The sequence below is a fragment of the Cygnus atratus genome, chromosome 23 (genome assembly GCF_013377495.2).
Source record: "Cygnus atratus isolate AKBS03 ecotype Queensland, Australia chromosome 23, CAtr_DNAZoo_HiC_assembly, whole genome shotgun sequence".
Lineage (NCBI taxonomy): Eukaryota > Metazoa > Chordata > Aves > Anseriformes > Anatidae > Cygnus > Cygnus atratus.
In genome coordinates this window covers 3,838,300-3,855,905 of record NC_066384.1, presented here as the reverse complement: position 1 = coordinate 3,855,905, position 17,606 = coordinate 3,838,300, and the positions used below count along the sequence as shown (strand labels likewise).

The window sequence follows — 17,606 nt, the reverse complement described above, 5'->3', positions numbered from 1 at the left end:
AATAAGCACATCCGAGCAGTTAACCATCACAACATCCCTAAGTGTGACAGGAGGGGTAAAGGAGCGTGACGGCCTTCAGTCCAGCCAAGTGGGAGAGCACCAGGGTCTGAGCAAAGCGCCTGGGACAAAATCCACACCGCCCCTATCACTCCTCCAGCAAAGCGGCGAGTTCCAATTTGGATTAGGAGATGTTTAACTAAAGAGTGCCAGAGCACACTGCCTCAGCTGGCTGCTCTGCAGCGGGTGAAAACTGCTACAAGCTGTCCCTTTATTCCGAAATGGCTGTGAGGCAAGCCTGCAGATGCGGACAGATGCTGTGCACTGTCCTGCACATCTGGGCTGGAAGCCTTCATTAAAGGCAAAGAGCAAAGCAAGAGGGAAGCGCACACATCCAGCAAAGTAAAACAGAGCCATGGCTGGGTACCCCGAACCTGCCACATGGGCCTGTCAGGGCAGCTGGGTCTAGGCAGACAGACAGCAAGGAAGGCTTAAGGAGAAAAAACCAAAATCACAGGCATTTATTCCCGGGGCCTTCAGCAGGGCCAGCCTTCCCCCGTGTTTGGGTGGGAAGAGAGGTGCACGCTACTCACGCGTTACTCATCATGAAAGCCTGCAAGGGAAGCAGCGGAGCCATACAGCCCCCGGCGCTCCCAGCCCCGGTGGGCACAACGGCCGTGCCCGCAGAGCCCTGCGGCTCGGAGCAGCCGGAGCAGCTCACGCCGGCCTCCAGCCCCGCGATCCGCCGAGCCGGGAGCCAGCCGGCCCCCAGCCCAGCCCGGAGCCCTGCGGGGAAACGCGCGGGGAGGGTCCGCGGGGCCGGGCAGCGGCGGGGCAGGAGCGGAGGGAAGGAAGGAAGGAAGGAGGGAAGGAAGGAAGGAAAGAAGGAGGGAGGGAAGGAAGGGAAGAGGGAGGCCGGCTGGGCGCTCCTTTGTTCCGCGGAGCCCCCTGGGGGGCGGCGCTGCCCCCCGGGAAGGGCCGGTGCCCCGCTCACCTCCGTGTCCAGATGCACCAGCTCCATGTTGGGCCAGGGCTCGGCCAGCTGGGCGAGCGGCATGCTGGCGGCGGGCTGTGACTGCCCCGCGGGGCTCGGCTCGGCTCGGCTCGGCACGGCACGGCACGGCTCGGCGGCCCGCGCTGGGCACCGGCTCCCCGGGCCGGGCCGGGAGCGGCGGGGCGGGCCGAGGCGGGGCGGGCCGGGGCGGCCGGGGGGGGCCGGGGGAAGGCGGCGCCGCTCCGCCCGCAGAGCTCCGGGGGAGGCTGGGGGCCGCCGGGGAGCGGGAGCTGGCGGGGGGAGGCAGCGAGAGCAGGGCAGGGCCCGCGGCGAAGTTGCGGGAGGGCTCCGGGCAGCTCCGCCGGGGGCTGCCCGTGGACAGGTGCCCCACGCGAGGCGGGTTTGGGGGGAGGACGAAGAGCTCGGCTGGGCGCCGCTCTGCACCTTCGGCGGGCGCCGAGGCTGCTCGGGGCGATGCGTTCCCGCTCAGCCGCAGGCTTGCCTGGGCGTTTTTTAGCCTGATAAATTCGGGATGTGCCCGTTAGGCAAAGAGATCTTAGAGCTGGTGGTAAGGCGCTGCCTGGTGCTTGCAAGGTGAGGGGCAGCCGCTGCGTGCGTGTGGCTAGTGAGGAAATCCTCCAAGGCACCGAGAGGCACCCGAACAGCAAACCTACTGCAAGCTGCACTGCCCTGAGCGTCCAGCTCTTCTGTGCCCGGGAAGGATCCTTCCCCTCTAGAGCTGCAGAAGTCACCAGCTGGTTCACTGCACACACAGTGCTGCACGACAGCACCAGAGGAAGAGGCTGTGAGGGTAAACTCAGTAAGAGACAATTTGTATTTCTGTTTAAAGCAGGAAACGTCTCCGGGAAATCTGGATTCTAAGTTCGAGATGCACAGGGAGTTGCTACTCATTGCTGCTTGTAGGGCCCTCCTCCCCTTTCTGTTCCTGGCAACATATGGATTAAAAACACCCACATCCACCTTTCTGCACCGTTTGGAGATCCTCAAAGGAAAGGTGCCTTAAGCACAAGTGCTCCTGTACAATCGCTGTTCTGCTTTGCCAGGCTTCTCACGTAGGAAAAAGTTACCTAAACCCAAGGCATCATGTTCTTGTGTTTCACTACAGAATTGTTATAAAAAATCTTTTTGAAAGGGTGCATCGCTATGGGTTGACCTCATCAAGGTGTGGCTGGAAATACCATTTAATGAGCCCAAGTGAAAGCACATACAGCTCGGTTTTGTATTCTGCAGGCGTCTGTCCCAAGAAGTCAGCATTGCACAGTCCTAAGCCCATAACCTGTTCAGAGAGGGCAGCGAACTCAGAAAAAGCTCAATTAGGGCAGAGCACAACACGGAAAAATTCCAGTTAATCTTCACAACACTTAAGCTAATCTGTAAGTCATCATCAGGACCTGCTTGTGGTTTAGGCTGTTATCTGTTTCACATGTGGGGGAATCGTGTGTAAAAAATTCCCAGGGTGACAGAAAATGTTTGAGCCGAGCCTGGGAACCGCTGCCTCCTAGTCCTGCGTGCAGAGCACCCCTCTCTGCCCTAAGCGTTGGAGTCCCAGATGAAGGCATTCGGTAACACAAACCCACCAGGCTGGTACTAAGCGAGGCCCTGTTACAGCCAATTAAACTCATGTCACTTACTTTTGGTGCAAGCTGAAGCAGATCTCGTGGAGAGTTATTAATTCAGCTCCAAAGCTGTCCGTAATTTCCCTGTATTGCCTGGGACACGGCGTGCCGTCTGGTTACATCCATCCTGCAGCTGCTGCAGATTGGAACCTGTTTTGAATGGCATCAATAACACGATGATGTCAATACTGGCATCCCACTTACCTTCTACATTTAATTGCAAAACGCATCTCCCTTTCTGGATTTCCATCTGCTCTGCGTGCATGTTGAACAGGTCTGTGGTGGGAACACGAAGAGAAGTGCGTGTAGCAGAGGGCTCTCTCGATGTTTTCTGGAAGGAGAACAAAACGAAGCACTGCTCTTTGTGACCTGCCATGCCTTAATGCCAGGCTTCATGAATGCGACCTTTGGGTGGCATTCCGGTGCTCTTGGAGCTTCCCACCCGGGCGGCAGACCCACGCAGAGCAGGTAAGCCATAACGACAGGCACAAAGGACATTTCCCATCAGGTGACCCACAAAACGTCTCCCAGCTTCAAAGGCAGGTTTGTGCCTGCAGGTCAGGTAAGACCGGGTGCTGAGCGGTTATCTGCAGCAGCCGAGGGGGCAATCTTAGTCAAGTTGGTCATTAACTCCTGAGAAGTTTCTGACCCCAAGGTCACGACTGTTACTGTAAACAACAACAGAAATTAAAAACACTAAACATAAAATAAATTCATTGCAAAGTGTTGAGAAATGGAAGGAACCTTGGCACTTATAGGGTGGTACGGTAACCGGTAGAAAAGCGAGTCTTAATTTTCAAGGTCACAGCGAAAGGTTGATGGACAATACGCAGAAGAACAGTTTGAGGGCAGAGCAAGACCTATTGGAATTCAATAAGGGAAGGGAGAAAGGAACCTACTGCTGCTTCCACCCCCTCGTAGGTCTATTGAGATGCAGAAAGTCCTTCATATTTCACAGCAGAATGACAGGCAGGCTGGCCGTGAGCTTGACAAAAGACAGAAATTATGAAGCTTTACGGAGCAATGACTTCTTTAGGCTCAAAGAAAAAGACAGCTCTGCGCCCATGGGTGCCACTGCATCTCAACAAAATTCTCAAATTATCTTGCCCAATTCTTAATAAAACGGCAAGTTAAATATATTTGGGAGACTACAAATGATTTATGCATGACTATTTCCCGCATCTGTGCAGCTACTTCTGTTAAAGGCTAGGAGAGACTTTTGCTGAGGTAGCTCTACAGTATCCTCAAAATTATACAACCCCCCCGAAAAGACTAGATAATAGCACAGCAATTCAGCAGCAGTGCTGGGTAGACAATCTAAAGGTCTCTCAATCCCCATCTACAGGACTCAAAGAGAAGCAATGCTATCTATTATCAGACTGACCTTCCTTCAGTAATTGTGATTCAGTGTTGCCTAGTGCAGGAGATTAACAGAACATGAAATGTGTCACACTAGATTGTTAGCAAGTCCAGAGGAGGATGTCTGGGTAAGTGAAATGAGGTAGTGGTCTACCCTGGTATTTATTTTCTAGTCAAAGAATAGCTATAAAAAACAGCCCCTGTCCTGAAAGCAGGGTACAAATAATGTGCTTTAGAGCTGAACAGCCGAGCCTGCTGTTTGGGTAAGTGTCATGGCTAAATACAGTGATTAAAACGTATATACTGACATTTTTTGGAGAGGGCTGCAGGCTGGAGAGAGTTCATAGCATGATTTCTACATTTCCATTTAGACTGCCGCTGTTATTGTAAACAGAGACTTCCAGATCAACTGGCTGGCCCTTTCAACAGTATTAAATTTGCTGAAAATTCAAAATGCTACAGTTTTGGTTTGGTTTTTTAAAAAAAATCAAATCCTCCTCAAATACAATTGTAGATATTTTTGCCTCTGCAGCTGGCTGGCTTTTGGTTTGTAACATTTTCCTCTTCAGGGAGGTTGACAACATTTGTTAAGCCAGTTATCCCCAGAGAAGCACTTCCCCAGCGGAAGTATCGAGACCAGTCCTTATCCACATTACCAAATCCAATCAGGCTTTGAAGAGGCAGAGTTTTCCTCGTTACGCTAAAAGCTGCCTAAGTGATTCTCCACCTAACCCGACAGCAACACAGCGTTCCGATGGCTCTCCCTATCCGTTTTCTCTACTGGAGCCAGGGAGCATCTTTCTTGAACTGCATGCTTCATGTTACACCGCTTTTAAACATATAAGGAAATGCAAAGAGATTGCAGGCATGAGAACTCACAAACCGAGTCCCAAATGCCTGCTACGATTTCCAAAGACAGGCTCATGTAATCTGCTTTGTGTATACACTATGACAGTCGTTTAATTAGAGCTTACAGCAACCTTCTTTGTATTTTTAAGATTCACTAATCAGTTCCTTAGTTCATTGTTATCCCCACTACTAATAGGGAAACTGAGTCACGGTTTCAACAGGTCATCAGGATAGAATTTGAACTCCATGTCCTGTCGTCTTCTAATCCCCAGCTCACAATTCAAGATCTCATTTCCTTGCCTCTTCTGCTTTGTTTTTCCACTATGAAGGAAGAGATGATAAATCACCTTGTTTTGATCCCAGGGAGACATTTTTCCTTAGCGTGGTTCAAACATCACACTTAAGATATAAAGCAGGTGCCCTATAAATGAGGAACTCTGGCGGGGTTTAACAGTGGAATTGCTTCTTCCTTTTGTGACAGATTTCTTTCCGTTCCTTACCACTGTGTGCAACTGCAGCTGCCTCAAATGCCAGCGTTTTCCAAGGCAGGTCCAGGCAGTATTTGGAATGCAGAAAATACACCACAGCAGACGGTGGGATGAGGAGTTCCTCGAGGATCACAGTCCAGGCAGCTCTTTCATTCTCCTGAAAGGGGCATGTGCAGACTGAAGGCCTATTCAGAGAGCAAACACGTTTAACTTCTGCCAGTACTTCCAGCGAAGGTGAGCATCAGATGACCTTGCTCAGCTCCCCAGTTCCTGCATTTATTAAGGTGCCTAGCGTATCTGAAACCTTTTCTTTTCTTTTGTACTACATATTGCATTTTGCCTGCTGGCTCTGCAAATTGCTGAGTCCACCCTGCTCCTGTGGGCTCTTACTGTAAATCATGCCGTTCCTCCATGGACCAGATTTTCTGAAACCTCCTCTGGGGCTCCCAGGGAGTCCTTGGCTGAAGCACACGCAGCACAAGTCAGGGAAGAGTTTTGCTAATGGAGGCAAGAATTGATTAAGCTGTTGCCTTTAGGAAACTCACTTCATTTGGGAATCGGGCACCTATCTCTCAGGAACATCCAACTGCAGCTAAGAGGTGCCTCGAGGAAAGGGACCCACTGGAGCTGGGATTGTGGCCTGGGAAGGCGACCAGGGAATGAGCTGCCAGGCAGCAAGGCCATATCTGCTGGTTGTCATGGATACAATCACTCTGTCAGTCTCCCCTGATATCAGTTACCTTCCGTTTCCTGGATGCAAATAAATGAGTGGAGGTCTGTTCCTGTTTCTATGCAGAACAGAACCCTTAACATCCAAACAAAAGGAGAAAATAATCTGTTCCAAACGCAGACATCTCTTCTTAACATTATCTAAGGGGAGAGTGGAAGGTGACTTGCTTTTTTGGTATTCAAACTATGCGAGTCTGATAATACTCCGACCAATTGCATTCGGTGCTGTCATAGCCTTTAGATACTTCCTAGGACCTCAGAGGAGCTATTTTCACAGCCCGTTCAGCCTTTGCTCTGGCTCAGCCTTTTGGATACATAACAAGCTGCTGCGAACTTGCACTCTGCCTCCGCACACACTTGCTATTTCCTTAGCTCTGCTGCTCAGAGAATTCATCGCAGTAGCACCAGCAGACACACACCTGAGCAGAACTGTTCGGGTCCCAACGACTTCAGTTCCCTGTTTGAAAGGAAAATGGGAAGTTTGGTCTTCAACTACAACTGAAAAATACTTACAAAAAATCATATAAAATACAAGCAAATGCGTTTTTTGGGGGAGTGAGAGAGGCAGATTTTTAAAGCAGGTTTGCATCCCAGGTGGTAAGTTATTTAGAACAAGTTACCTGGCAAATTTGGGTTTTAATTAGCATACAGATATGTTTGTAGTTTATTTCATTGTAGTGCTATGCAAGGGAGTGATAACATGAAAGAGAAAGCTATTAGAAACTGTAAACAGAAGTGAAACTCTCGGGCCTGTTTTCATTGTCCCCTAGCCAGGGAGAAAGCTGAGTAAACAATAGTGGTAAGTAGTCAGTTTTATAATTCTTTTAGGTTTAAAAACTCGTAAACAAGTGATGGGTCTTTTAAGCATATACAAATAGATTCCCTCAGTTTTGTGCTACTTACAGAACAGACAGATGTGCACAGGTCCCAGTTTCTCCAGACAGGGAAGGGAAATACGGCAACTGAAAACAAAAACACATTTCAACAGAAACCCAGCTTCAGCTAGAGGAAAATGTCATTCCACTCTTCACAGTCTCAAGCCTACATCATGCAACTGGACAAGTCTCATCCTGCTTAACAGAGGGCACACATAAATACCCATTCCTAATTATCCCATTACACAGTTTGGGATGCCATCATTCAAAGTTAAAAAAAAAAAAATCCAAATTGGAAGTACGTTTCAGGAATCCTGATGATAAGCCAAAAGACTCCAAGCCAAGTAAACTATTTTTCTTATGGAGGAAAAAAAAAAAGCACACACACAAAAAGACTTTATTTCCAATTTGTTCTGATATAATAAGACTGATATAATCATAACTGTCAGTATTTAGCTTCTTAGTACTCTTACAAAACAGAGATTGCTGCACACATCCAGACTTGAAAAGCCACATCACAAAAACAAACAGAGAAATAAACTCCCAAAATGTAAGAAGTGATCCTGCCTGGGAATATTTTGGCAGAATGACCAATTGTATTCCACAGGAAGACATAACACAAGCAAAACTTTCTAAAGAGGTGCCTTCATCACCTAGGGAGAGAAATGTATGTCTTCAACTTTTCTTCTAATGCTTCTTTTCTGTATTTGAGAACCTGATTAAAACTGCAAAGCGGCACAGATATGACTCAGCTGGCTTGCATATACAGGTAGCAGATATATCTACCCCATGCTCACTGGTTTCCTTGTTGGGGAGTGAACAAAAGGCACTACAGGTTCAGTGATGTCAGAAAGACAATTACCTGGCAAAAGAAAACCTGTTTCTCCTTCATCAGCATTAAAAAAAAAAAAAGACTGGAGTTAGTGAGGCTCCTAGATACTTTGCAACGCTGCATGTCTTTCAGCACACCATAAAATGGAGCAGAAATGCAAGGTTGGTACTTTGTTGCTGAAAGATTGAAGACTCCCTTTTTGCTTCCCCAGGGACTGGATCAATACTTGAGAGCAGAACAGAACTTGCTAACAGTGGGGGAACTTTTTGTTTCCGCTTTTTAAATCGCTCTTCTCCCCTGCTCACCTTCATGATGAGTAAAGGGAGTTTGGAGACCGCTCTTCAGACATTCGTCTTTCCAAAAGAGGTACTTGTGCTTTATATTAGAAATCTAAGGAGTGTCCAGCTGGGCCTCTTCTGGCTCTGTCTGAGTGAGTTTACCCATAGGTCTTACACCTTGACTGATGAAGGAAGGCTTACTTTTTCTGGATTATTCTCTAGTGACAATTTAAGCGGTCATTTCTTGTGTGGTTGTCATTTCATTGTCATTCTCCAGAACTGCTCAGAAAAGATAATTTCAGAATTTCTAAGATCAAAAGCAAGAAGCTTACTTTTATCTTTCTTTCTTCAAACTTTGTGGGCTTCCTTCCATGTGATCGAAAGCAATCTCTTTGTTACACTGGGGCTGTGTCTTTCCTCTGTCACTGTGAAGAGAGGAGGGTGGTATTGCTCAGATGGAGATGTTTTACCACTGAAAACAACATACATTTCCCTATAAAAGCTATCCCAGCATTCATATTCAAGAATTCATAAAATAAGCACATTAAAAAAATATCAAAAACTGCTCAATGCACAGATAAACCTCCAGCACCCAGGAGCAGCTGCAGCATGAACGAGGAGCTGCACAGCCGCCCCCTTGCTGCCTGGAACAGCTGAAGGCTGCACCAGTAAATACCAGTGGAGCAGGAATAGTGGTGGGCCACACCACTGAGTTCCTCCCTGCCCATGGATGTTTCAGGCTCTCAAAGTGCACCAGCACACCCGCGTTCTAGACTGTCACGCTCAGACACGATGCTCAAGAAACATGTCCGAGGGAAAATAGCTCACTGTGGGGCAGTGTGTCGGATTCTCCCACCACCTTCTCCTGTTCTTTGCTCACAAGTGCGTCTCCAGCCACTGAGTAATAGCAATTGACAGAGCAAAAACTTCAGAGACAGGTATTTTGTCACCCAGTGGGGATAACTAAAAGCTTCAGTGCACACTGCTTTATATCAATAAAGGTTTTGCCACAGGCAGTGAACATTTTAAAAGGTTCCAACTCTGGAAGCCTGTTTGAGTTTTGCTGCTGACTTAAATGACAGCAAAAACGAGACTTAGACAGGGCTTGCAAGGTAGGTAAAGACTTCTTTCACCCTTTTCCTGTGGGAAATCAGAAAGATTATTTGCTCATAACCTTGTTTCTGAAAGTCCTGGCCAGACCTGCTGCCTTATTTGTCTATTTAAAATCTGCACAGAAGCATTTTCTGCCTCAACCTAAAAAGCTACTAGCATGATGTTAGAGATAAATGCCCTGTGGTGGCAGCCCAGCATAAGATATGGTGGAAATGAGGCCAGTGTGTTGGAAATGGATAATAAATAACATCTGATGTAACATTATTTAACTGAAAAGTCTCTCAAATCTAAAGACATTGGAGCATGTTACAGTTCTTAAAGCAGTACAAGAAACACAGCGCTATTAGCTAACGCTCAGTAACACCACATGCCTGTTGAAAGGCAATATTGATCAGCAGAGACGGAAACAGGCCTTTTGGCAGCTGCTTGCCAGATTCTTGGAAATTAATATAGGAGTCAATTACCAATGGATAAATGTCCCTCCTTACAAGATCACCAGGGCACTTTTGGCATAAGCTCACCTGCTGCCAGAAGCATTTTGGGAGAGGTATATATAGACAGAAACAGATGAGTTCAAATTTCATCACTATGGCCTTAGAAATTGTTCAGTAAAGTGAGAACGTGAATCAGTGTGGATCAAGAATCAGTAAACCAGCCTATCTGGAGCATCAGTTAGTTACCCCTTGCGGCCTTGCAGTTCTTAGCACCAGTCATGAAGAAAATTCAGTTATTTGCCTCCCAGTGTAAGATGGAAACTGTGTCCGAAAGACAAAAAAGCTGCAGAACCAGAGCGTTGGTGAGGTGGCAATACTGGGAAGAATCCCTCTTGTGAGAAAAGCACGGTATTGCACAGGGACTTACATAACCGCTGTGCATGAGAAGTGCTGCTGGGTTAACTGCACACAAAGTGCGAAGAAGCCACAATTCTGACTTCATACGTGTCTGGTTGTGTAATGAGCTACCTGCTCAGGGTTCAGACACCATTTCTTCATAGCGGGCAGGAACCCAGCACCTTTGATTTCAGAAAAAAGAGCCATTGCACTTCTCACTGCTCTGATGCACAAAGGCAGCAAATGCATAAACCCAGTGCTGAGCACACACAGCATGTGAGAAGGACCTTGAGATGACTTTGGGGCATTTTATCTTAAACAATCTGATTACTCATGTGTGCAAGCCAGGCCCTGTACATAGTAGAAGCTTGCTGAGGCCAACATACTTCAGCCCAACTAGTATACTCAGGCGGCTGTGAGGCTGACCACCTCCGTGAATGATAGGAAGAAAGGGTCTAAAAGGGGCTATCAGCATCCCTAATTCTGGGCTGAGTCACACACGCACACACAATGCAAGCTCTATATGCAACTTAAGAACTCTGCTCTGGTCATTTCACTCATCACTGAATAATCACTGTAGGTTTGTTATCTAGGAACTAGCAGGGAATGGTGACGGTGCATATTTAATAGGGACATTTGAATAAAAACTATGTTGTGTTTTCCAGCGCAGTGCACACTCCAATGTCCCTGAAACAATTGGTTTCAATGTTTGCTGTATCTTCATGGCACGGCATTTACACCCGTCAGTGACTGAGAATCCCTGTCTTCTCCCTCTAAGTCTGGGTGATGTTTTGTTCACTTCATCCCAAAAATGCATCTAGCACAGTGATCCCTGCCCCAATCACGCACTGAGAGCTGAAGAAAAGGAACAAGTTTGGCTTACCAGGAGCTCACCTTTCCATTTTGCATCCACTTCAGGGAAGTATCATTAGTGTGTCAAGTGCTTCACATGCAATCTCTCCAACTCTTGTAAGCAGCCACTTCCTTTCCAACTTCAGGCACTGCTACTTGCGAAGGGTAAACATCGAAAGCATGTGTTAGAAGGAGATAACCCAATGACTAAAGTGTTTCATAATGTACAAGGTGAAGGACAAACAGCTCTCTACAAATGATGGTATTGCTTCAGCCCAATACATATTACAGGATGTCATTCTGCTAGACTTGACAAGAATGTTAATGCAATGATGGGGAAGGTTGCTGGCTACCAAAGTGAGCACTGAACTTTACAACATCAGAAAAATCATTCTAGTCAGGCTTTTAATGAGCATTGTGAATTAGCACAAACATTACAACTCTATTTCCTGGATTGCATTTAGCTTGAAGAGAAAAAGCAAACATACTCAAGACACTGGCATGCAAAAGGAGACATGACCAAAAGTACAGAAAGCTTGTTGACAACGTATTATTTCTTTGAACAATACTGTCATCTCAGGTTGAAGATTCAGCAAATCTGATCTAAGTAGCTTGTGCCAACAAGCCTAAAATTGACCAGGCTTATACAATAGCTATTTAAATCTGGGTTTAAGATACAGTATCCCTTCCCCAGTTAAGGACAGGTGAGACGGATAACAGTAGCTCTAGTTTAGGCTTAAACTTTCAGGACATGTGTCATACCAGCTGCACTAACTGCTCGAGAGGAAAAACGAACAATCCGGTGACTACTAGAATAGAATTTGGGAAGCCTGAGTTCAAAGACCTGCCATAACGCACATTTCCTCTGAGATGTCAGGTAGGCCTGTAAACTGGCAATGAATTGAGCACTGTGTGGGTTTTGAGCAAAAGCATAACAAAAACTGGAAAGTGCTCACATAGTGTGGTTGCATAGATACATCGGAAATCAGAAGGGAGACTCGCACTGCTCGGGTGATAACTGGTTGCCTAATGTTGTCTCCCAAACCAACACAACACCACGGCGATGGGGAATGCTGGAAGAGAACTTGTCCCGCTTTCTAAAAGAAGTAACATGTTCGATTGTAATAAACCAGACTTCAGCCTCCCAGGTTTGTTAACAGGCAGTGTGTGATGCATTTGGACACTGCCAGCCATTTGTTGGCTTCCGAGCACTGATTCTGTGTTTCCTGGTACCACCGTGTGGTGAAGGGAAGGAATAGGCTGTTAATCAACATCTGGTAATGAAACAAACAGCACTACATAAATCCCTGTGTCCACTGAGCTGGGGCAAGAATGTGAGAGGCGAGATTGCCAAATTCAGCGCTCCCCTGCCAATGTGCCTCACATCCAGCTTACTTTTGAAACCATGGGCATTTTCGCAAGAGAAATTAATTTAGTATCAATGGAATTTTCCTTCCTGGATTTCTGTTTAGCTTGCCAACAAGGAAACTAATTTGGTCATGCTGTGACAGGGAGACCTGGGCATTTCAAACCAGGCTACAGTCCAACAAAATCTATTCACCAAATACCCAAAGCATAGTTAACAATCTCTGTTATTATCTCTAGTAAGAAGGAAACCACTAGAAAAGGTAATTTAGTTGCCCAAGTTTACAATCAGTCCTCACACTAGACTAAGACCATCTAATATTATGCATTCGGTTCTTATACTTAGAAAACACCTACTTCCATCGACAATAAGCACAGAGATACCACTTCATTAGAGTAAAGGCACACAAAATCTCCTGATTGTGAAACACTAAAATAGAAATCTTCTCTGGGCTAACTCCCCCCTTGCTCCATGATTGCTGTACACACTAACCTCCACACAGCAACAGCAACCGAAAAGCTGGAGAGCAGGAAAGAGTTGTTGCCCAGAGGGAAATCTGTTAAAAATCCAAAAGTAAGTTTAGTGAGATAATTGAGTAACGTATAATGAAATCCACTACCAAATCTGCTGTTCAGAAGGGGAAACCTAGAAAGTTTGGGTTTCAAGTATCTGGTAGAAAAAGGCAAAGTCTTCCAGTATCTGCAGGTGGGTTGGAAGGTGGAGCAACGGCGATGTTACGCAGCTGGGTTATTTAAAGCCACTGTAGGACCACTCCTTCCAGCATGCTTTCTTAGTACATTCTCCAGGCTGGTTTTAAGCACCTGAGGCAATTAAATGTTCTCGTTTGGAGGCTTTAATGCATTTTAATAGACCTCACATTCAGGAAGCTTTCCCTGATGTATTCTGTTGCTATTTCTTCTGTCACATCCTACATCATCTGGCACCCTAAAAATTCCCATTTCAAGGAGTTGGTTTAAAAAAAAAAAGATTGCCAAGAGTTGTTTTTTTTAAAAAAAAAAAAGTCTTTCACCTCAGAAATCTTCCTAACCTCAATTTACTAACACTTTATTCGTTGGTATTTCCTCAGCCTCAGTCAAACTCTACTCAGAATCAGCTTCCCATGTTCTGTCTCATTCCTATCCCTTGCAAATGAGGACAGGTGTGCATTGTAAATTGTCTGCATAACTATAGCTCCATTTCGTCTTTATAAACGGCAGGATAAGAACCCATTTCTCAGAAATTATAGTTAGAAATATTAATCCCTGGATATGGTATTACCGTATCTGGGATGATTTAGGGACAATGAAATCCCTGTGCCATCAAGCTAGGTGATTCTTCTGACATGAGTGATCCTGCAACTCAATATTCACTGTGTGCACTCACTGAAATTTAGTCTCCTTTCCTTCCTTGTTCCTTTTCATACCCACCCATGGGAGGGCTTGGCTGATGCGAGGAGTATACCGTCACTTTTTCCAAATATAATTAAGCTCTGTGAATGCAAGATGAAAACTTCTGCAGTACGTTATCCTGAAACTCAAAACTGTTAATCCAAGGGCACTGCACTGGGAGGGGCAGGGACATGAGTTTGTCATTCTTGTGGAGTCCTCCCAGCACAATCTACTTCGGTTCTCATGCTTTTTTTAGCTCACAATCCACTTTCACTTCACAGTAAAAACACGTTTGGGCTAAAGGTGTTTGTGCAGAATTACGGTGACATGCTGGTCTGCAACTTGCTCACACTAACTTTTACTCACATTTAAATGTCACTTAGTACACTGCTTTAAAAGTGCGGACACTTTGCTCTATCATGTCTCAGTAATCTAAACATTCTTAAGACCCCAGCAAAACGTGAAGGCATTAGGAAAAGAAGAATCATCCACAGGCTCCACTGGAAGCATGCCATATATTTTGGTGCCACAAAGAGCTCAGCCATTCTTTGCAATCTTACCTATACAATCAAAAAGCGGCTTTAGATTCAAAGTGTGAAACAAATATGCAAATATTTATTTCGTATATATATATGCATATATAAATTATATAAAATACCTTCACATATAAATAAATTCACATAAATGTGCAAACATACATATTTATTTGGGTCTATTTCCCAGATACTTTGTGCTGAAGCCATAATCTGAGAAAAAACTGACAGGCACAGCCACTAATTTTATATGGATTTAAACCAGAGAGGTACACAACTACTACTCCAAGGCCTGCAAGCACTGAACCTACTCATTTGCCTTTCTGTTGTCAGTGGTGACCTTCTGCATCCTGGATGTGGCTGTTCTCCTTTGCATGAAAGCAGCTGCAACTCCAAGCAACAGACTCAGCCCTTCAAAGTGAATCAGGCTCCCATTTCACTGTGCATCACTTGTGCAAATCAAGTTTTTCTGTAAGAGGATGGATAAAATGAAGGTGGGAAAGGTATCAGAAAGCAGAACAAGAAAAAGAATCATGCAAATTGACAGTGAGTGTTCAGAACTCAAGGTAGTTAGCAGAGAGACAAAAAGCTTTCATATCTTATTCTAAGAACAGGACACATCCAATGTACCCAGCACAACCCTGCCTAAGAGCGTAGCACAGATTTCAAGATGTACCGTATCTAACAGGAAGTGATACAGCTAGTTGGAAACTGCCAGGATCCCAGCTACCAGGATTCCAAAGGAAAAAATCCTAGACAGGAAACTTGAGCAAAGCCCAGTAGCGCAACTGAGTTCTGTCAGTACTAGTTATTTATTTGTAAACCAGACAATCCATGGCCCTTCTTTGTCATCTTCTGCATATGGGAACTGTTGTGTGTTCTGAATAGTGCTTTAAATGCTCAAATCCTCAGCCTGAGTTGAAATTTGGAAAAAAAATATACATTGTTGAATAGCACCACGTTATTTATCACTGAAACATCACAAAGTAGTGACTCTCAACTGTGTATCACTGGATGCTTTTTCATGTTACCTTTGTTTCCATGAAACACCAGTAGTCTCCAATTTTTGTAATCTCAAAGCTTCTAATAGTACAAAAGGCATGCTAAAGCGAACACCACCTGAGAGATCAGCTTTTTTAACATACCCAGTAGCATAAATCACATTTCCAGATTACACACACAATTTTCCATGTAAAATGGTTATGATTTAACAGAAAAAAATATTTTTAGCTTAAGGCATTCTGGCAGCTGGAGATGCAGATTTGTGGCTATTTCTAACCACTAAACATACACGGGTTACAGCACAGCGTTGTCTGCTATTTAGTTTTTAATTTAGAGAACTAATTAGTTGGATTTACTGTCTTTAGCATCCCTTACATTTTGCTTAAGGAGAAATAGATGAGCCCTGCATGTCAAGTCAAGCCCAAAAAGAAAAAATAACTTCAGCACAAGGGCATGCCCAGTGGGGAACACCTTAGATGTAGCAATAGATTCAAATCTTGCAGCACCAAATACGTGTCGCTGTGTGGAGAAGAGACGGGCAGATCCCGCATGTAGCTGAGACGCAGATCATCCAGCGAGTTTAGAACTTCCCTAGCAACATTTCTGCTTATGGGAGAGAGGGGCATTCTGATCAGCAACTAGATTCCAGATCAGAATAAAGGAAAATATAAAAGAGCTTTGTAGCAAAGATTAAAGCGACAATACTTTCCAAAATGTGTTATGCTGAGCATGAAGTTACACACGTGCCACAGACATGAAGATAGTTTTCAGTACATGCAAGAGGTAATGAGGTTTGGAAGTTCAACGGGAAGCAGTCAAGGTGGCGTGGCTGGATGACTACAGAGTAACTTACGCAGCAGTTATCACAAGAATTATTGTTTTCCTCTGGCTGGAGGAAATACCCTGTACCATTACGCACAACACAGCAGCAAACATTTTAGAATTTTAAGTATTGAAAACATTAATAGTTAAGGAGCACGTTCTTCAACAAGAATAAGATCTGTAACTACACTTTGTTAGCAGTAGCGTATCTTTCAACTGAGGGATGAAGAGGCCTCCCAGCCACAAGGTTGGTTTCGGAGCATTTCAGTCGGCAACCAGGCCAGCAGCAACCTGCTCAAAAGCCAGCTCGTTTGGAACTGCCCATTCCCTTTGCAGAGGCCCAGTAACATAAAGCAAGGTAGAGTATTTCAAGATTTCTTCACTCTCACATTATTATTTTAATGTAATAATAAATACATTATTATTGGGGGAAGCCCATTTCACTGCTCACAGAGCACTCCCAACATCATCCAGCTTGTGAACGTCCAAGACCATTCCACTACCTCGATGCTTGTCTCACTCATGCTTAAAAAATTGACTCATTGGGAAATCCAGAGGACTTCAAACCTGCCGTCAGTTCTCACGCAGGTGAGCCGCTCTTCCTCCCTAGAGCAATCAGATCCTCTTCTGGAGGACACGGCCGAGCAGACCAGCCCAACGTCTCAGCACCCTAAGTGCCCTTCTTGTAAATCCTTGAGCTCCTTTTCACTTTGCCCCAACACCACAGCCCCACTCACTTGTCCCAGGGCTGCCTCTCCTGGAGAATGTCCCCCCGATTTACTCCCCTCTTCTCCCCGTTCCCGCTGCTGGGGAGCTGCAGCCTGGCAGCAGCTGCATCCTACTGCTTGGCTGCTCGTCAGTTGTCAGAAATGTTGTTGGCCACTTCTACACTGCTGCTCCTGGGTGGGGTACGTACTTTACTCAAGCTCACTACTTTTCGTATGTTTGTGAGGGCAAATGTAAGATTTTTCAGCTATGATAATGCAAGGTGGAAAAATAGTTCTTACTGGGACATTTTGATCTGTTCCCTGTGCTCTAGAATACCTCTAGCGTTCCAGATGCGGAATACTTCTCAGTCTGAAACTCCTCCCTGTTACCGTTGGATTCCCTCTGAACAGCACAGGTTAAAACAGGTCACTGAGCTTAAGAACAGACACTCAAGTCCCAGGAAAAGCCAAGTAGAGATGGAAGAAATATTCCATCTCATAAAGTTACTGAAAGAGACATTTACACATTAGGGTTTTCGGTTTGGCTCTGTTCTAGGGTGTAAGTAGTGACTATAAAAATGCTGCATTTTTACTCAACAAATCTTGTTTCCTGCTTAGTCACTACACCACAGCAAAGTCTGTATTTGATTAGCAGGAGCAACAACATTCAAGCAAATCTAACGCATAATCAGTTTTATGGAACTAGTTCGTGTTTCACTACAAAGAAAACGTTACCAAAATTTATTTTTCTCTGCAGCAACTGAAAGATTGCTGTGTTCTTCCCCCTTTTGTGTACTTACAACACTATAGCCGCTGCTTTTCAAGCGATAACAAAGATAAATTATCTCAGGAGATTCACTTACATGCTCCATTTTGGGCCTCCCAGGAAGTCAGGACTTTCCAACCAACCTGCAGTGAAGTTACCTTACCTAGTTTTAGGTACAGAAACCTTGCT

The 17,606-nt window shown here is 45.3% G+C and overlaps 1 protein-coding gene across 3 annotated transcripts in view; it reads right to left on the bottom strand.

Annotated features, from left to right (window-relative positions):
- Positions 1–1,169, bottom strand: part of RPS6KA1 (ribosomal protein S6 kinase A1) — a 43,713-nt gene extending 42,544 nt beyond the window's left edge. The window contains exon 1 of one of the 3 annotated variants that reach the window (XM_035562313.1): positions 992–1,169. In XM_035562313.1, the coding sequence (XP_035418206.1) occupies positions 992–1,054 (63 nt within the window). In that variant the 5' untranslated portion in view covers positions 1,055–1,169. The remainder of the gene's footprint in view (positions 1–991) is intronic. The other 2 variants (XM_035562316.2, XM_035562314.2) reach the window with 2 other exon arrangements.
- Positions 1,170–17,606: the final 16,437 nt, after the last annotated feature.